Source organism: Eulemur rufifrons, chromosome 3 (assembly GCF_041146395.1).
Source record: "Eulemur rufifrons isolate Redbay chromosome 3, OSU_ERuf_1, whole genome shotgun sequence".
Classification (NCBI taxonomy): domain Eukaryota; kingdom Metazoa; phylum Chordata; class Mammalia; order Primates; family Lemuridae; genus Eulemur; species Eulemur rufifrons.
The window spans coordinates 61116398-61138173 of NC_090985.1; the positions used below are offsets into that span (position 1 = coordinate 61116398).

The 21776-nt window shown below is 35.4% G+C and overlaps 1 protein-coding gene across 2 annotated transcripts in view; it reads left to right on the forward strand.

The window, feature by feature from the left end:
• The window catches only part of STK3 (serine/threonine kinase 3), a 283071-nt gene that overhangs the window by 173119 nt on the left and 88176 nt on the right, over window positions 1-21776 (forward strand). For both annotated transcript variants that reach the window (XM_069466183.1, XM_069466185.1), the window contains one exon: window positions 14899-15091. In XM_069466183.1, coding sequence (XP_069322284.1) covers window positions 14899-15091 — 193 coding nt within the window. The remainder of the gene's footprint in view (window positions 1-14898; window positions 15092-21776) is intronic.

A 21776-nucleotide genomic window follows, 5' to 3' on the forward strand; every position in this document is an offset into this window, starting at 1 on the left:
GTATAGATCTTTTCCATTCGTTGTGTAGAATGTCTTTTGGCATTTTAAGTCTTGAAATACCCTTCAGTTCTATGTTATTTTTATTTTTGCTATTTTCACGGTCTCTCTTCTCTCTTTTTTCTTTCTCTCTCTCTGGAACTCCTTTTATTTGGTTATTGAACCTCTTAAATTAATCTTTCAAAGATCTATCTTTTCTGGGGGTTTTTTGTCCTCTTTTTGTTCTTTCTCTGACGTCTCAAGTTTATCTTCCAACCCTGCTCTTTTTTTCATATCAAATATTTAATTTTTAAGATATCGTCCTCTTCCTCATTATTGTTTTGTTATTATTATTATTATTATTATTTTGAGTTTTCTTTCACTCCCTGCCTTGTCTCTGTTTCCTTTGTGTTTATTTTGATCTCTGACTTTTTATTTCATGGACTTTCTTCAGACATCTAGTGATTATATTTGAGAGAAGTGCTAAAATTGCCTTCTGGCAGATTAGTATGTAAGAGCAGAATTAGTCAACTAATAAATCTTGCTTATAAAAGATGTTAGGGTTCACTACTCTGAATTTTCTTGCTTCTTGGGACTTTTGGGCTTGCAAACATAAGTTCTGAGTGTTTTTGGTCTGCTGAGTTAGCTATTTATATATTTATATGCATTTGTAACTTCCAATTTTTTTTTCTAAATTCCAGATATTTTCTAACATCTCATATTTACAGTTTCTCCTTGCCTATGCTGTTTGTCTTTACAGGTCTATCCTTTTCTGTAACTTTATCATGATTTTGGAAAGGTTTTGGGAGAGATAGGCATAAACTCATGTGTTCTATCCTCCATTTTAATGGAAGCTCCTGCCATTTGTTGTTTCTTGGATGTTCTAAAATTATAATTTTAGATATTGAGTTTGTAATATGATCTCATTATAAATAAATCTATAAAACAGTTCATATATCTTGATGATTAAAAACTCCTTGAGTATGCATACATTAGCACAATTTAAAGAAAAATTATAGTCTGTTCAGTTCTGGTTTGTTCTGGACAAGTTGTAAATCAAAATGATCCAAGCAGGGAAGGGAAAACTTTGGTAAGTTACCATTACGAGAAATAAGGGCAATTAGGTAAGTCATACCAAATTTGTAGTTGATTAGAACAGAAGTAAATTATATCTCTCTTTTTCTGAAACACTGGGTATTTTACACAGTAATTTTCTCTAGGTGATGGAACAGAGATACAGTCTTAGTCCCCTCCTTATCTAATTGATACTGTGCTTGCTTTGACATGCATATCCTTGAAGTCAAGATTGTTGCTTTAGAATCTCTTCTTATTTATGTTTGCAACTCATCTGGGTTACCTTTAACCCATGAAATTTACTGGTTCTTTTTTTGAATTGGCTCCAACTTGGGGGATTCATTTGACTAATACCTGATTAGTGATAGTATTGGGGATGAGGCTGCCTTTTAGACTACGATAGAAGGTTTTGGATGGATATTTTGATATACCAGGTGTTTTCAATGAGGTTTTTCTCCATTCCTTTTTTCCTCTTTTTTGATTATTTCAAAGATGAAAGGTCTTTTCAGCATGGTGGGAGATCTGTGTTGCCAAATTTTGCTTCTGCATTTGTTTTTAGCCCAGAGGACCTGTATTCTCTGGTAGCCTCTTTATAGCTATTTCTAGTCTAGACCATGAATTGGTCCTTATCCAGTGACTGGGCTAGAATGACACAAAGCCAGTTTGGCATTGGACCACTGAAAAATTTCATAAAGCTAGATTTTCAGAGAGTACAGATCAAATTCTTTCTCTGACTTTAAAATTTCAGAACTGTGAAATCTACCATATCGAGTTTTGCTACATTATAGGAGATATATTTCATAGTCAGTATTAATACTTGGGTCCATTGTGAATCCTACTCTTTCCATTCTGTGTGAGCATAATTTTCAGAGAATTTATGGGTTATACCAATATCAACTTAAAAATTTTCCAAATTTCATTTATTTCTATACAGTTTGGCTTCCTACAGTTGGGGGGAAAAAATCAGTGGCCTAAAATTAAATTGACATTTCCGTCAACTCACAGTGTAGCTTTTGAAAAGGAAATGGTATATGATAACCATTTCAAGATATGTTGTTTTATAAAATTTTAGTGCTATATACTTGTACCCTGGGTAACTATTATAAACAAACCTCCTTACATATTTTTTATTCAAGAAAAATATGGAACATGATTGGAAATAGTGCCTTCTGAATTTGGTTTTTATATCTATTATAGAAAAAGCTTGTCTGATGAGAATATATCTTGACAAATTGACATGTTTTGATAGGTACTGAGGTAATTGTACAGATTTATAAAATTAAACAAATTGCAAACAGAGATTTTTAAACAGGTTAAACCTAATATCAAAGTTTTTGTGTTAGTTTAAGCATTGCTAAATATGACAAAAATTGTCTTTTTTATTTTATTTTTTTTTTAGCATTTCTGAGCATGTGATATAAATTTGGTGCTAAGATGGGTCAACTTTAATATGTAGTAAGAATTTCTTTTCTGGATGTTAGTGGAAGATATTCCCAAATCTTTAGTGTGAGTAGATTCTATAGCATGTCTATATTTGTTTAATATTTACTGTAAATACCTAAATTGCTTATGGCAAGTCCACCTTTTAATGAATGTGCTTTAACAGAGTTGCTTTTTCTAGACAACTCTGAAATGTAACATTTTGTTGTTACTAAAAAGCATTCATGGTAGTGTTGGGAGTGGTGTAGAGTAGCAGTCCCCAACAGTTTGGGCACCAAGGATTGGTTTCATGGAAGACAATTTTTCCATGGACTGAGGGTAGGGGTGGGGGGATAGTTTCGGGATGATTCAAGCCCATTACGTTTATTGTAATATATAATGAAATAATTATACAAACTCCTCTGCTAATGATAATCTATATTTGCAGCCGCTCCTCAGCACTAGCATCACCACCTCAGCTCTACATCAGATCATTAAGCATTAGGTTCTCATAAGGAGCGCACAACCTAGATCCTTCGCACATACAGTTTACAGTAGGGTTTGTGCTCCTATGAGAATGTAATGCTGCCGCTGATCTGATAGAAGGCAGAGCTTATGCAGTGATGGGAGTGGCTGTAAATGTAGATGAAGCTTCACTTGCTGGCCTGCTGCTCACCTCTTGCTGTGTGGCCCAGTTGCTAACAGGCCACAGAGTGGTATGGGTCGGTGGCCTGGGGGTTGGGGAACCACAGTTCTAGAGGTTTTATGGTTTTAACATATTATATTAAGGTTTGTGATACATTTTGGGTTAATTTTTGTGAAAGCTGTAAGATATAGAATTTTTTTTTTTTTTGAATGTGGAGTTTTAGTTCTAGCATCATTTGTTTAAAAGACTATTCTTTCTCCATTGAGTTGCCTTTGTGCCTTTTTCAAAAGTCAGTTGACTATTTGTGTGGGTCTGTTTTGGAGTTCTATTTTGTTTCACTGACGTATCGTTGATATATGTGTGTATTCTTTTGCCAATACTATGCTGTTTTGATTACTGCAGTGTTATAGAAGTTTTAAAATTAGAAAGTGTGAATCTTCCAGCTTTATTTTTCTTAGTATTGCATTGGCTGTTCTAGGCCTTTTACCTTTCTATGTAAAGGATTTTTTTGTCAATATTTACAAATTAACATGCTGGAATTTTTATAGGGATTGAATCAAATCTATATATCAAGTTAGGAAGAAATGATCTCTTAACAGTATTGAGTCTTCTAATCCATAAAACATGGAATGTCTCTCAATTTATTTAGATCTTCTTTTATTTCTTGCATCAGTGTACACAGATCCTATACATGTTTGAATATGTTAGACTTACTTGTCTCCTTTTTTTCTGGTATTATTGAAAAAAAAATTTTAATTTCAAATTCCATTTGTTTATTGCTGGTATATAGGAAAGCAATTGACTTTTATGCCCTTGCATCCTGTGACCTTGCCTTACTTATTGATTCTAGGAGTTTTTTTGTAGATTCTTTGAAATTTTCTACACAGACAATTATGTCATCTGCAAGTAAAGATAGTTTATTTCTTCCTTTGCTGTCTTTATAACTTTTTTTTCTTATTGTACTAACTAAACCTCACTTTTCTTTTAACTTTAATATGTTTCTGTATCTTCACTATGTTTCTTTGTCTCCCTGTTTCAGAGGATTTGTCTTTTTTCCATTCATAAATATTGGTATAGAAGAAAAATAAGACATGGTATTTGCCTACAAGAAGATTGCAGTCTAGTGGGTAAGACAACAAGTAAATTGATGACTGATGATAATGCAGAATAACAAGTACTGTAATAGAGATATGTGTAAAGAAGAATAATTGTTGTTTTATTGCTCTTGGTTTTTAGCTTTTCATTTCCCTCAAAAGGCCCCTTCTGTGTTTGTCTCTTCTGTCAGCCATGTTATCCTTTTCTTCTGGACCCTTTCTCCTCAGTCTAAAAATGTAGTTATCTTTTGATCATTCAAAAAGAAAAAAGAAAAAAAAGAGCAAATCATTCACAACCAGACTTCTTTATAGAATAGTCATAGTCTTTTGTTTTTTCACTTTGCCCACATTCTGTCTTTTACACAGTTACTGAAGTATTCTCCAGCAGTATTCACTCCAAGGTGTCTTTCTGGGTAAGATGAGGTCACTTTAGCACTTGAGATGTCCATGGGTCATCTCAGTCATTTTGTGTAGCGAACAGTTGGATATGCAGGTCTGAATCCCAAGGAAGAACTCAGGCAATTAGGGGATCAGCACTTTTAGCAGTTGGTAGTTAAACCATGAGCATAGATGGGATTGCTCAAAAAGTGTTTAAAGAAAAATAGAGGTTACTGCTTTTATCTATACATCTTAGCCATTGCTTCCTCTAGAAAGAGGGAACCTTTCATGATGTTCTTCCAGGCTTGAATTAGGCAAGTGCTTCTTTATGCTCCTATGGTATACTATCACTAAACTGTACATTTCTCAAGGACAAAGATGGTATCTTAGCACACTGCCTGGCACACAGTAAGTATTATATAAATATATTTACCTGGTAGATATTATATTATATATTATAATACAATATAAATATTAATATTAATATAAATATTTATATAAATATTTACTTGGTAAATATTGAATCAAGAAATATATGTATAAAACCACTTTATAATATTTTTTTACCTTTTACTCCTTATTGTTCAGGATAGAGCCACAAGAGTATCATCAACACAGAATGTATTTGCATTTAAAAATTAATAAGGTTCATACTAGTACATGGGGTATTTCTTCAGCAGTGGTTGCTGATAAATATTTGGATTGAGGGGGAGAGTCTTTTTTGCTGCCCTGATGTTCCTCTGTCCAAGAATTTAATTTGTATCAGGAGTTTCAGTAACATAAACTGCTTGTTAAAATCAGTATTGTTACTTTAGTGTGTTTTAAGCTATCTTCCCTTTTTTTAAATTTTTTTTTTTTTTTTGAGTTGGGGTCTTGCTCTGTCTCCCAGTCTGGAGTGCAGTGGCGGGATCATAGCTTATTGTAACGTTGAACTCCTGATCTCAAGCCATTTTCCTGCCTCAGCCTCCTAAGCAGCTGAGACTACTGGCGTGCACCACCATGTCTAGCTAATGTATGCCCGGGCTGGTCTCAAACTCTTGGGCTCAGTAGTTTTTAGCTGAGTTATATCCTCCCACCTCAGACTCCCAGAGTGCTGGAATTACAGACGTGAGCCATTGTACCCTGCTAGTCTCCTTTTGAAGTTTATGTTTTGGAAATTGATTTCTTCAAATCATTTTAGTATATTATCATTTCTAAGTTTATATAATATTTCTTCGGTTAAATGTTTATTAAAATTTTTGTTTGCTCTTAAACACTATCATAATGGAAGAGAAAAGTACTAAGAGAAAGAAAGAATGAGGAAAAGAAGAAATTCTTTTCAAAGACCTATTGGCCCTTCATTGTATTTGTTCTAGGAACGTAAGATGTATAATCAAAAGTCTTTATTATATAAAAGCAATTTAGAATGAAGTGATAAATTGATGTTTGTTATTTCCTTTTGTATGCTTCTGTCAATATTGTGGAATCAACAACTGTTCATTGAGCTCCTGCTATTATATGCAGGTTGTTATGGAGATTACCGAATGTAGAAGACATCCATTGTCCTTAAGGAATGTAAACATTGCTTATATAAAAATATAGTGACATGACCGTGGTTATAGTATTTTAAAATATCTCATTTTTAAAAAATTTATCAGTGGCCACTACTCTATTTCTGAAATATATTTATAGAATCTTAATAAATTTTATAAGCTATTTCATGTGAACCTACTGTATAAATCTCCAATTAATAGAATTTTAGTCTTTTGTCTTTGGTGCCCTCTTGTGGATATTTTCTAAACTGCTTATAAGAACACAGTTTTTAGAGGTGTTATTCTTATTTTAATATTTGATTTTATAAGCTGCTCTATATTTTGTTAATCCTTTGACATGCTTTTGGCCGTCAGAGAAAAATGAAAAGTCGTAGTTAAGGTTGCTTTTACTTTTTAATTTACTCTATTGTATATCAGCATTGTGCACAGGGGACATAAGATAATCTTTTGTTTGGAAAGTTGTAGTATAATGCCAAAAACTTGTGCAGTCTTGCATCATGGAGCCTCTGAAGTCCTGCCCACACGCTGTTTCACCATTTATGCTTGTACTGATGAACAAGTCTTTTATGACTTTTGGAGATCCTGAAAGCTTTGATGTAACTTTAAAACATGCCTGTGAACATGCAAAAAGTTAGGATCCATGAAGTTTCTGTTTGCTAAAGACAGGTATGTCAAAGACAGCAGCTGTACAAGCTATTATGCTGGTTTTGTAGTGAAATAAAAGGACCACCTACTTACATCAGTGGGAAGAAAGTCCGTTCTTGGTACAGATTTTCAGATACTGCAAATCTTAGTAATTTTTAATGGATGAATACCAATTTTTTACTTTTTCTCAGCCTGTCAGATATTGAAGTGGTGCTTAAGGGAAGCTGTTTGAAGGAGAATATTTTTGCTGTTTTCTCAGTAGATCTTAGCTCAGTTAGATTGAACATGATACCAATGAGACCAGAGTTAACCAGTTGACCTACATACAGTAGACTATTTCACTTTTAACACAGAAAAAAGAAACAGGCACCACCTTGTGTATTGATAAGAAGGACAATGGGATAAGTGCTTTCTTTTACTGTATGTGGATGCAACTTAAAGGTAATGCTGTATTGAGTCACATCAGTAGTTTCACTTTGCTATGGAATTTTTAGTTTAGTAGGGCTCTTCCATGATTTGAGACATACAAGCAAATGTACAATAGTACCCTTTGATTTTTGCCTTTTCTGACTCAATGATTAAAATTTATTTATTGACACAGGTTAGCATGTTAGCATCAAGTAATCACCAACTCCTTAATTCAGTTATGCACAGATAGAGAAGTGAAAGATTCTTGCCACAGTTTTCCCCAGGTTTATTCTCATCTCCTTGAAGTTGCACTGTAGATGCCTTGTTGATTTCTTATTCAACTCTTTCACTACAAATAAATAATTAGGTTTCAATTCCTCTATCATGTTCTAAAGTGGCAAAGTCCATGAAGCCACTTTTTGGTTACAAATAACTAGCGTTATCTATTTTTTTTTTCCTGTCTTCATTTATTCAGATTGGAATCTTTCATGACTTTCTCCTTAGAGTCAGTTTGATCTCTTTAGGTTCAGAATATATGGGAGTTATTGTTAATCCATTATATTTGACTGCCCAGAAAGTTTCTAGAAAATGTCGATTTCTTCTTTCATGATTTCTTTCAGATTCATCTTGTCATTTCTGTTATTATAGAACCCTTTTTAGAACAGGCTCTAATTATCCTCAAATTTGAATTCCAGTAAAAACCTTCTGATTCCAGTCTCTTTCTTCAGTCTTGCCGTTGTCTAATTTATCCTTTAGTTTCCAAGGTTCCTATCACTCCTTTGCCAAGTAACTTATGCTGGCTCCCAGTATTCAAAACATTCCATAAGCTGTAAGACATCTCTTAATAACATCAAACTCACTACTTTCCATTCATTCTAGCAAGAATATTACTTCTTTTGTGCTTTTTTTTTTTCTCCAATCTAGAATGCCACTTTCTACTCTTTCCTAATTTTTGTCTTAAGATCCAGTTTTCTAAAGGGAACTAACTTAATTCTAAGGAGTAAGAGTAATTCTGTTTGTTGTTTCTACCCATTCTCAGTAGCTTGTTTATTCATGTGTTTATCTTTGGTACTATGAGTTCATGTTTAGCTGGATTTTATCTCTGAGAATGATGTGACTTCCAGGTTAAGGGTTGAGTATGAGTCCCTCTGAGGTGGATTTGCATTTGTTTCCATCAAGCACCTGGGGTGCTACCCTACTGTTAGGTTAATTTCTCAGTATGAGACCCAGATCATGTGGGTAAATGTAAAATTGAAAGGCAAACCCATGGTTGTGAATTCTAAAGGGAGACATCCCAGTCTCTCCCTTACATATAGCTCAGATGAAATTTGTTATCTCCTGTGCTTGTGGGTAAATTTTTTCTTGCTTACCCTTTTACTGAGGATGTAGACCTTTAAGATCCCCAACTTTATGTAGAAGTTTCAGTTCTACTTTGGAGATAACCCAATGACTTCTCTTTTCCCCTTTATCCACTAAAATATAAACCTTATTTAACCACCAATACCCCATCCCCATCATCACGTGCCTCTGGGGTAGCCCCACGTTAAGATTTAGTTTATTATCATGGCACTATCTGTCTTTGAGCTGTTGGAGATTTCCCTTACTATCTTGACAGCTCAGCTTTTCATTTGTAGTATGTTTGTTACATTTATTATTTGTCGTTTCCTTTGCATCTTTAAGAGGTTTTAAAGATATTAGACCACTATAATATTGCAATATTTTATATAATTGGTTTACTTATATATCTTACATATTTTTCCTGAAGAATAATTTTTTGCATGTTGTAGCAGAATGTATATTCATTAGAATTGTCCAGTTGAATGAAAGCCATTACGATTATTGTTCTTATAGTGATAGTGTCCTATTACCTGATTGCATTTTCAGTGCAGAAGTGTTTAATCATTTCAAGAAGAAAAATAAAATTAGAATATTTTCCAATTAGGACACCTATTTAACTAAGGAGTAGTCTGACTATTTCTTTAGTGTTATAAATGAGAAATACTTTCTAAAATGTTTCTGTAAATATTCTTAAAATCATTCAATTAGTAACAGAATATTTAAAAATACTTTAAGGTGGTAGATATTGCAAATGTGAAGATACGTAATGCAAAGTCTCTGATTGTTTCTCAGACTATTATAGCATAAATCTGTCTTAGCAGTGGAGAAGGATTTCCTAATAATGTTTTCAAATATTTATATTCCATGTGGATTTTATGATTCATAAACTGGATTATCATCAGTACTCTGTTTTGCATTCCTGGCACATGATGGCCACTGATTGAAAATGCTATTGTATTCCTTACTGGAATTGGCTTCTTTCTACAGTGAGGAAGCATCTGTTCTGCAGACCTTTTTCTATAAAGTGTCAACATGTTTTTCTTCTGCTTTTCTTTTGTGAGGAATAAGAGAGTATATGTAAGTGAAATATAACCTTGAAAAAACATTATAAACAACTGTTTCATTATAAAAATGTAACAAGTATCAAATGTAATTTTAATAATAATCTAAAATATCAAGGATAAGTTTAGAATTAATGATTTTTATAAAGTAAAAACTGTTGCTAAAAAGTTTTCAACACCATCACTGAATTTTTAGTGTTTGAGTTTTCTAATTTCATATAAACTTGTTCTCATTCCATCTGTACTTCATTAATTTCTGTTTGGGTGTCACCCTCTCATTAGTGCATTGAGTGTTCATGCTATTTTTTTAATTGCTATTTTCTTTTTTACTGTCAATTTGTAAATTAGATTAGCATTCTTAAGCAAAGTGACTAACGTAAGTAAAATAATATGCAGTAAGACCCATTCCAAACTTGATTCAGTGTTTTTACAATTCTATAGACCATCCAGCCAGTTATGTGAATCCTGAGGTGCAACCTTCGTTATCCATTTGTAGATTCATTACCAATATATAATATAGGAAGGCTAAAAGTATTGTTTCATACCAACCAGATGTTATGTTTCTTATTAAGTGTAATGGTCACAGCACTGAATCTTACAAGGATGAGACAAATGACTCACACATGTAAAAATAGATTTAGTGTTTTGGGAATAAACTGGTTGCAGCCATGATAAAATAAGATATTAAACTAGCAGATTTTAAAAAGGCACTGATAGAAAATAACTTTTTCCTCCATCCTCAGTGGGGCCTACTGGAAAGAATAAATCCCAACCATTTTTTAAAATTATAATAGCTTTTTGACCAAGTGCAAATCAGCCTGTTTATGTTATTTTCTTTATCTCTTAGCAAAATGAAACATGCTCTAACAAACCTCTAGTATAAATTAAGTTTGGCTTGAGAAATGCTGTAGCTAGTTTAAAAGCCTTACATAATTGGAAGTTAGATCTTGGGCTTTAAAATCAGATAGACCTGGTTAGAATTCTTGCTTCTCCACTTATTTGCTGTATGACCTTAGACAAATTATTAAACCTATTTGAGCTTCAGGTTCCTTTGCACAAGAGCGACAATAATACCTCTGAGGGTTAACAAGAGGATTAAATGGAGATAGCTTATGAAAAGACTTTAGCATAGTACTTCCAACTCATTGATGATAGCTATTTTTATCATTATTGAATGAATGAGCCACTGAATAACTCTATTTAATAGCATTATTTCCCATCCCAAAGTATCTCCAATAGCCATTCTGTGTTTTATAATCAAAACATTGTATTATTCACTTAACATTGTCCTTAGTTCTGTACTTTGGCATTACCTCACAATGAGGGATTCAACATTCATTCAATAGATTACATAATAAGAACAGTGCTTTGTACTGAATATTAGGAATATAACTGTTAAAAAGATCTGGCTACTGCCCTTACAGGTTTTAGAGTCTAATGGGGGAGTTAGACAAGACAAGTGTATACATAATTACAGTATTGTGTGGTAAGTATATGATCAGCATAAGTACCAGGTGCAATGGGAATACAAAAGTATGACAACTAATTCAGTCTTAGGGTGTCTGAGCTGAGAAGGAATGTGTATGATGAGTGTAGTTCTGATGTGAAAAGAAGTTGTAATGTAAACCACCCTACCCAAATTTATATATCTATATTACATATATAGTCTACTCATCCTTTAAGACCTAACTCAAGGGCAGCCTCCCCTGTGAGGCCCTCTTTACTTGTTAAAGGCAGAGTTAGAGGTGCTACTGTTGGTATTCCTACTGTACTGTCAACACTTACAGCATTTAAGAGGCGTGAACAAATTTATTGTTCACATGTTAGTGGATTTCTCCTAGACCTCAAACTCCCTAAAAAAAAAAAACAAAATGGAGGGAAACTATGTCTTATTCATTTTCTTGTCTTCAATACCTGGCACACTACTTGACCTATTACAAATGTACAATAAGTGCTTGTTGAATGAATTAATAAATGAAAATATAAATTGATTCATTCATTAAATAAATATTTATCAAGTACCTACTGTGTGCCAGGTATTTTAGCAATGGGGATTCAGAAGTTAAAAACAAGTCTCTTGCCTTCACCAAACTTATATTCTAGTGGTAGAGAAGACCAGGTACAGGCTGTGAATAATACAGAAGAACAGAGGATGATGGTGGCTTCATTTTAGATTGGTGGTCAGAAAGAGCCTCACTGAGGAGGTGTCATCTAAGTAGAGACTTCAGTTAAATAATCAAGCTGTCTTGTGAAAGAGCATTTCAGTCTGAGAGATGGGCCAATTTAAAGGTTCAAGGGGGAACATGCTTAGAATGCTCAAGAAATAGCAAAGGAGGCCAGCCTGGCTAGAGCTTGGGGAGCAAGAAGGAATGTGATAGGAGATGAGATTGGCAGGTGTTACTAGGCCAGATCACATTTGGCCGTGATAAAGGTTTTGGATTTAATTTTAAGTGTGAAGAAAGGCCAAATGCAGAGTTTTCAGCAGGAAAGTAACGTGATATGATTTGTCTTTTGAAAAGATCGATCTGCCTCTGTGTGTGAGACTAAAAGGGGCAAGAATGGAAACAGTGAAAACAGTTAGGAGGCCATTTTAATAGTCCAAGTGAGATAAGATGGTGGCTTGGACTAGAATGGACCAAATAATTTGGGACTCTTTGGGAATAGGAGCTGGTGACATAAGCTGTTAAAATTGTAAGCCTGCACCTCAAACTTAAGTACTCAAGTAAATAAAAATTTAAATGTAAGTAAGGTACATATATGTAGTGGAAGGTATGAGAATGAAGAGGTCTTCTGAAAGAAACAGTATCAAGAAAGAAGAACAGAAGACTTGGAGATATAATGCCCAAGCTTATCATGCAGGTTTAAGAAGAAGAGAGAGGCCGGGCGCGGTGCCTCACGCCTGTAATCCTAGCACTCTGGGAGGCCGAGGCGGGTGGATCGCTCAAGGTCAGGAGTTCCAGACCAGCCTGAGCAAGAGTGAGACCCCGTCTCTACTAAAAATAGAAAGAAATTATCTGGCCAACTAAAATATATATAGAAAAAAATTAGCCGGGCATGGTGGCGCATGCCTGTAGTCCCAGCTACTCGGGAGGCTGAGGCAGTAGGATCACTTAAGCCCAGGAGTTTGAGGTTGCTGTGAGCTAGGCTCTGACGCCATGGCACTCACTCTAGCCTGGGCAACAAAGCAAGACTCTGTCTCAAAAAAAAAAAAAAAAGAAGAAGAGAGGTATCAAACAGCTGTCAAACTATTGTTATGTCAAACCACCTAAGTTGTCAAGATACAACATTGATGTTCTTGTTTTTCACATTTACATTTTGACCTCTGCCAGAACTAGATTTTGCTTGTGTATTTCTACTAAAAGTAAAATAGATGTAAATTAATTTCAGTATATAATCAAGCTTTTCTAAGTAGCAGGTTCTTTGGTCTTTCAAACAGAATTTGTTAGTTTATATTTATGGCCCTATTCCAGTATATCTTTTGGTGAATGTTCTAGGGAGCATTTTTATTCATACTTACATTACTGACTTGATTCTTCTGTGAAACGTTTAAAAACTAATGGCTGGGGTATGACAACAAAAGAAAAAATGAATAAATCAGACTTCATCAAAATTAAAAACTTTCGTGCATTAAAGAACACTATCAACAGAGTTAAAAGAATGGGAGAAAATATTTGCAAATCATATATCTGTTAAAGGATTACTATCTACAATGTATAATTTCCAGAATGTGTAAAATTCTACAACAATAAAAAACCAAACAATCCATTTCAAAATGGGCAGATAGACATTTCTCCAAAGAAGATATACAAAGGGACAATAATAAGCATGTGAAAAGATGGCTCAACGTAAGTAGTCATTAGGGAAATGGAAATGAAACCACAATGAAGTATCACTTCATATCCATCAGGATGGCTATTATTTTTTACAAATGGAAAATAGTAAGTATTGCCAAGGATGTAGAGAAATTAGAATCCTATACATTGCTGGTGAGAATGTAACATGGTATATCCACTGTAGAAAACACTTTGGGGGCTCAAAAAATTAAACATAGAGTTACCATATCATGCAGCAATTGCACTTCTAGGTATATACCCAAAAGAATTGAAACAGGGACTCATACAGATACTTGTATGCTAATGTTCACAGTGGCATTATTCACAATACTCAAAAGATGTAAACAACCCAAATATCCATCAACAAATGAGTGAGAAAACAGAATGTGGTATATACATACAATGGACTATCATTCAGCCTTAAGAAAGAATGAAATTCTAACAGATGCTACAACATGAATGAACCTTGAAAGCATTATGCTAAGTGAAATAAGCCAGACACAAAAGGCCATATATTGTATGATTCCACTTACATAAGGTACCTAGAATAGTTAAATTCATGAGAGTAGAATAGAGGTTACAGAGAGTAGAATAGAGGCTGGGGAGATGAGGAATGAGGAATTATTATCGGATTGGTATAGAGGTTCTGTTTGGGATGATGATGAAGTTCTGGAAATATATAGTGGTGATATTTGCACAATTTTGTAAATGTACTTAATGCCACAGAACTATATACATAAAAATGATTAAAATGGGCCAGGCATTGTGGCTCATGCTTGTAATCCTAGCACTTTGGGAGGCCAAGACAGGAGGATAACTTGAGGCCAAGGAGTTTGAGACCAGCCTGAGCAACATAGTGAGACCCTGTCTCTACAAAAAATAGAAAAATTAGCTGGGCATGGTGGCATGTGCCTGTGGTCCCAGCTACTCAGGAGGCTGAAGCAGGAGGATCTCTTGATCCAGGAGTTTGAGGTTACAGTGAGCTATGGTGATACAGCTGCACTCTAGCCTTTGCAACAGAGCAAGACCCTATCATGAGGGGAGGGAAAAAAAAGTCAAAATGGTAAATTTATGTTATGTATGTTTTGCCACAATTTAAAAGAAAAAGCTAATGGCTGTTGTACAACATTGTAAACATTATTATGCTTATTGAAGATCCTGTCTTTTGTATGTTTAATTATTTTGTCATGGTATTCTTTGTAATGCATCTGTTGCTAATTTGCCTATCTTAATCCTTATTTTAAAAGCAAGAGCAGCCTTCTATTTCATCAAACAGTTTCTGTTCCTTGTTGTTTAATTACCTAAAGCTTCAGGTTATTTTGGATAATTTGGGTTCGTATGATAACATTTGTATGTGTGTCCCTATATTAAAATTAGTAGTAATAGTAGTATTTTTATTATTAAAAGTATAATATATCCATGCTGTTGTTTAAGAAATTAGGAAATCTAGTTGCCTTAGAAAAGTCTTTCTTCATTGCAGTATTTTGCTTGCAGGATGAAGATGAGCTGGATTCTCACACCATGGTGAAGACTAGTTCTGAGAGCGTGGGCACAATGCGGGCCACAAGCACGATGAGTGAAGGGGCACAGACCATGATTGAACATAATAGCACCATGTTAGAATCTGACTTGGGGACCATGGTTATAAACAGTGAGGATGAGGAAGAAGAAGATGGAACTATGAAAAGTATGTGGCTTTTTCCCATTGAATATTTTGAAAGTATACTTCCTTAGAAACCAGGTAGTTCTTTATTACTTTTTATAGCCAATTATGACAAACTTTATTTCTTGGCTTTATGTAACAGTAAAAAAGAGTATGGCACAAGTAAACTTTTTAAAATTTTCTTTCAACATAGTAGAAAGCAACACATCTTTAACTTCGAGTTATGGAACGTTTTTCTGTTGAAGGCTGCTAACCCATAATTCAATTTGTAAAGTATTTTAGAACGAAAAAGATAGTGTTCCTAATATTTACTTTTCCAATTAAAAAAGTGAACCTAATATTCTGTTCCAATAAATGCAACATAACATTATTTCATGTTGTCCAAATTATCAGTTAAGCCACAGAGACAGAGCAATGCAAGCTATGTGAAGAAATAAGGGCTGAAGTGGGAAAATAAACACTAGAAAGAAAGAGAGACAGGGATGCTCATAGAGAAGGTTTGCTTCCGCGCATATTTACTGCTGCTTATCATGTGGGAGGCACAGTGCCAGGAGTGCTGCAGGGGCCAAAATGATGATTAAGACATCCTCTCTGGCCTCCTTTGCTTACAGAGTGGTTAAGATAGGGATGCTTTCACAAACTAGCATTTCTTTTTTTAAAAAGTATTTTTTTAAGAAACTGCAGTTAAACATGTAGGACATTGTGATTTCACAGTGATAGGCAAAAACAAATTAATTATCTCTTCATACCAACTGACCTTTCTCATCCCTTCCTGCTACTACCCTAGTCCTGTGTGGTTAATGTCAAAGTCTAAGCACTAGACAGTATTGCTTCTAAATGACAGAAAAGCAGGATTACATGACTTCTACCATTGTAGAGGCCAGAAAATTGTAAATATTCAAGTGAGTTGCTAGTACTGCAAATGGATATTGGAATTTCCTCTCCAGTATTTCCATTTTCTTTTTGCTACTCCCCCTGTGAGATCTCACCTCATAGCTTCAAGTTGCTTGGCTTGCTGCTGCTGCTTTCTTCACATTTCCTCATGATATGTAGCCCTTTATGGGGCAGATGTTCTTTGGAAGGGGAGGGTCATGAAGCACAAAGTGCAAACAGATTGCTATGTGGTTAATCCTAGGAGTAGGGTATGAGTTTTCTATCCCCTGCCACTGGTGGGTCTCCTGAGCCTTTGCCCTGGAAATCATTCTAAATCTTAAGATTTCCTGAAATTCCTAGCTGGGCTTCTGACCAGAATAGGCCTTCTGCCTATTCTATACTATTCTATAATATATGGATACTATAGCAGTATCCATAACATGCCTTACTCAACTGCAAAGGATGGTCTTGTGGCCTCCAAAGCCAGCTAGTGTTACGGTACAAGTCATATGCCCTGCATATCAAAAAGACCCTGCGGTAAAACAGCTAACACATTTCCAATCAGGTGTAGTACTATTTTTCCACAAGCTGATAAATTTCCTTTACTCAAATTTTATGATTCCTAGAAGATCAGTTAGAAGATCATTGAATACTTTGTTGTATCTCTAGTGAGCTACTGAGCTCCCTATGAAACTATATAAACAAGTTTTTCATGTAGTAATATAGTTGAACATCAGCATATATACAGTGGTTAAAAAACCAAGTCTTTTTAGAATCTAATTCATGTTAGATTACATTCTGTTATATATTTCAAGGAAGAGATAGTGATGATGATTTATCAAACATTGTACTTTAAAATTATATCACAGATTTCCATATATTTTGTACAGTGACTTTTGGCTTTGACAACCACAGAAATCAATATATATTGTAATTTTGTTATAACAAATTATATATAATAGGTATGACTTTTTGTCACAAGAGATTTTATGGAAAATCTACTTGTAAGTTGAGCAGATAATGGTTTACTATAGTTGCAGTTGTTTTATGTGTCTCAGCAAGTTTTAAATCCCATGAACCAACTTCCCATGTATTTTAAGTTTCTGCAAGTTAGGCTTCATTCTGTAATGTGGGACTTTGATGTTCCCAAAAATCTAATCAAGTGATGTTAGTATAACCCCTAGGGATTGTCATACTGTAGTATAGCAATAGTAAAGAATGTAAAGAAGTTATTGAGGGAAGACTTACTTTTCCTGAAACCACATAATTATTTTGGTTTTGTTTTTCCTCATGACCTAAATCTTCTTTAAAGCTTATGAGATTAGTTGGTATGAGGTCTCAGCTTATGTCACTTCAGTCAAAGTCTCATTTGCTAATGTATTTTTAGAATTTTTGTTCCCTAAAAAGATTACAGTAGTATATTATTTTTCGTTTTCTAAAATCTCTAGAATGTTACATTGTATGCTGAAGATTCTGATTTCCATCTCCTTTTCCATTGGAGTTTCATGTGAGTTGCCTGATATAACATTCGTGTCAGTTTTTTTTTAACTTTATCCATGACGCTAGAAATTACAGACCTGTTTTCCTTACCTCTAGGAAGCAAAATTATTCAAAGACCTTTTTGAAGGGTAATTGAGAAAAGTGACAGAAACTATTTAACATTTGATCTATTTAAAAGCAGTGGGCATGGATCCTGCAGTCATAATCCCAAGAAGAACTTTCCAAACTGGTTTTCAGCAGTGATGGCATTACCTACACCCTCCTACTCCCACTCTTCCTGTTCACATATCTCTGGGGTCTCCTCATTACCCGTGTAATGTCCAGGCTTCAGCTGTGTAACCAAAGTCCTTCATGATGCGGCACCAGCCAATATTTACACATGGATCTCTACTTTTTCCTTCCATACTGGTCTGTGCCAGTTTGAATTCCGAATGATTGACACTGGATATAAGCAGGTTGGTTATCATTTAAGGAAGTCAACTTTTAGGACTTTTTGTGCTAAATTAGTAGATTAGAACCAGGTCAAGAATCTATTGTCATCAAATTGGTGGGGGCAATTGAGATTATTTCTTTGTGGGTGACTCTGGGAGAGCAGCAACTTCAACAAAGAGAAGGCTGGGACTTTTTATCTTGTTCAGCCCAAATCTACTCAGTTGGTGCTGTCTCTATGGAGGAATTTTCTGGTCTTACAGAACTGGGGCTCGATTGGTAGCTCTAGTTGCTCTGAAGGGAAACTATACCTTGTTGGTATCTGAGGAAGAGCCATACTTTTCAACCAGGTTTTTATTTTGTGTGTATGTGCATTATTGTGTGTCTATTGTTTCACCAGATGAACTGTGAGGTTTGTCCTGGTAAGAATCCTGTGCCACATAATAGTAGATATTCTTAGGATATTGGTTTCACGAATGAATACTAATAACAGTATAGTCAGAGTCAAATCTTTTTGGGTTTTTTGTATTGACTTGAAGTAGGATTAAAGAGTCATACCTCTGAAAGCTAAGAGAACGCTCAGGTAATCCTCCTGCCTTAGTAAGCTATTACCTGGTAACATACCACTTCTTTTTAAGTGTTCTACTGTCCCTACCTTTCATTTCACAGAGCAGATCTTCTGAAAATGTGTTTCTTAAGATACCCATTCAGTGAAATTCTCTGATAAATATAAATGGATAGATTGATAATATAGAATGATCGAAGTATTTATCCCGGAGATAAATTATTAGAAAATTACAGTATATATTATTAGCTTATTAAATGCTCAGCAAGTAGTGCAGGAAGGAAACCAGTTTAAAACTTATATTACCTAGGCCTTCCTTAGCTTACTTGACCATGAAAAGCTTTTAATGAAAAGCATATCAGCGATTAACATACTATGTAATTAGTGTCTGAGAAACTCCTTTTGGCAAATGCTTTTATGGGAGTCCTCTGATTTCTCGACCCTTTCCTAGTTCCTAGTCTGCTTTCTTTTATTAGCATACCTATCCTCCACTTCTATATTCAACTTAGAGGCTATATTTCATTGCTGCAGCCACTCTCTCACTCATATACCTTAACTCCTCTGTCCTAATGTCTGTCTTTTCTGTCTGTCATGGAAAACTGTGACTATGGATCAGTCTATTTGTTCATTGTCTTTGCATCTTCACCCTGGCTGCTGAGTGCTACTGGAGAAAATCTCACATCTGCACAGATGAGGGGTACTAGTTCAATACCTTTGGCCCCATTTGGGCCATTTCCAGAACTTTCCTGGAGGCCTATAGTTCTCTGCTTGGCTCTTTTTCATTCTAGAAAGTGACTGTTTTAGACCTTCACTAAATCTCTTCCTGCCACCTCCTCTCTCAGTTTTAGATGATCTTGCTTCCAACTTCATAGAAAAAAATTAAACGTTATCAGGCAAGAACCTAGAGAAGCTGTATAGGTGGGGTGTTTTTGGATTTTTTGTTTGTTTAAAGAGACAGGGTTTCACTCTGTCACTGATTCACTGTGCCTGGCTTGTATAGGTATTTTAATATGGACTTTTGGAATGAAGATAGAAAAAGTTGGCTAAGCGCAATGGCTCACACCTGTAATCCTAGCACTTTGGGAGGCCGAGGTTGGAGGATTACTTCAGGCCAGGAGTTCGAGACCAATTTGGATAACATAGCGAGACCCCATCTCTACAAAAAATAGAAAAATTAGCTGGGCATGGTAGTACATGCCTGTAGTCCCAGCTACTTGAGAGGCTAAAGCAGGAGGATCTCTCAAGCCCAGGAGTTTGAGGTTGCAAGGAGCTATGATCATGCCACAGTACTCTAGACCAGGCAATAGAAAGAGACCCTGTCTCAAAAACAAAAAAGAAAAGAAAAATTTGATTCATTCTTAACTTCTCTCTCTTCCTTCACCCTCATGGAATTAACATCATCTCATCCATTCTACCTCCTAAATGTCTCTGTCCTGTTCTTAGGATCTGCTTACATTTCTCTAGTGCAGGTCCTCATAGTGTCTCACTTGTATGGTTTCCTAATTGATCCCCTGCCTCCAATCTTGATCCTTTACCCTCCATAAAGATCTTACCACGTCTCTCTTCTGCATGTGGCCTCTCAGTGACTCTCAGTCACTCTTAGCCTAAAGCCCAACATGGGTTAAAAGGTAGTATATGCTCTGGTCCCTACTTACCTCTTTTCTCATATCTCACTATTCTGTCTTCATCCTCCTTCCAGCTCCTCAGCTCTTACAGTGCTCTTTCTTACCTTTGGGTGTTTGCACTGTCCAAATCCTTCCATTTGGATTTCTGCTTCCTTAGCCAATTCACATTCATCCTCTCAGGTTAAGACGTTGCTTCTTCTACTGACCCCCAGTTAGGGCTGGATGCTCTTCCCATATGCTCCCATCTCACCCCAAACTTTTATAGCACTTGTCACCCTGCATTGTAAGTGCTTGCTTCTGTGTGATTACCTTTTTATTGCCCACCATATTTCTAATACCAAAAACATAGTAAGAGTTCATTAAATATTTTCTGAACAAATGATGTGGTGTAGTGAAAAGAGCATGGGATCTGAAGTCAGACCGCTTATTAATTGTGTGTTACTTATGTTTTCTGAGTTTCAGTGATGTATATTTGTCTCTGTGTTTGTGTGCGTATATGTGTATTAATTTAGGTAAATTCACAAAGCACCTAGCAGGGTGCTTTAAGTATAGTAGATAATCAATAAAGGGTATTCTCCATCTGCTCACTCTATTTTGTCCTTCCAACAACTTGGGAAGCTGGAGCATCTAGAGGGCCTTGGGCTTTGTTAAGCCCTGCTTCACATGCACTAAGGAAGGCCTGATCCTGCTGGCACTGGAGATACTGAGCTATTGAACGGCTCTGTTTATTTCCTTCCCATGGCAAATTCTTGGTCCTACCTTTCCCTGACTTTTCTAAGACCTTGTTCTATCTCTCTTTATTCAGTAAGCTTGTCAGAGGGAAGTCTACAGAGAATGATGATCTCCAAAATAAACTGAGTAGCACAAACACGAATAAGAGGGATTTGAATGGCAAGATGAGGAAATGAATGGCAAGAGTGTACTCAGCTGGTCTGACATCTCCTGACTAGGAGTGTGTTTGATAATGTATATTGAGATAACTTGAGGTGAGAGAACTATTTTCTGCTGTTTGTGAAATTTGACGTCTCTCTGAGACAATGAGGAAAGTGCCATGAAAGCATGAAAGAGTAAATTTAAATTCTATTTTATTTTTTTTATTTTCAGAAAGGGAGAAAAAAGTGAATTTCTCAGGTTTATAGCTATCATCATCTGAGGTCCTACTGTGGGCCAAACATTGTGCTCAGGACTTATATGTTATCTTCTTTTACTCCACACTAGGATCCTATAAAATAGCATTTTCACTACCATTTACCACTAAGGAAACTGAGACTTGGGAATGTTGTTCAAGATTTCATAGCAAATAAATGATGGAAGTAATATACAGACCCAGGTTGACACCAAAATCACATCACTGCTATGGGGCTGGTGACCTCGATGTCCCCCTTAGGCAAGATTCTGGAACACCTGTGGGTCCTTTAGGAAAGATCAGGGTCATTATAAATTAGCATAGGTTACTGGAAGCAAATCATATTGGAATAATATGATTGCCTTTTTTGACAGCATTGCTAAACTTCTAGATCAGACAAAATGCAGGGTTTGGATGTTGTACCTTAGGATATTGGAAAAGTATTTGACAAGATCTTTAATGATATCCATGTAGATACAATGTACTATGACCTAGCTGATGGTCCTGTTATGAAGGTTGAACAGTTACACCCAAATGTGTTTATCTCAGTGAGAGTTTATTGGAGGAAAGAGAAACTACTCTAAGTATTTT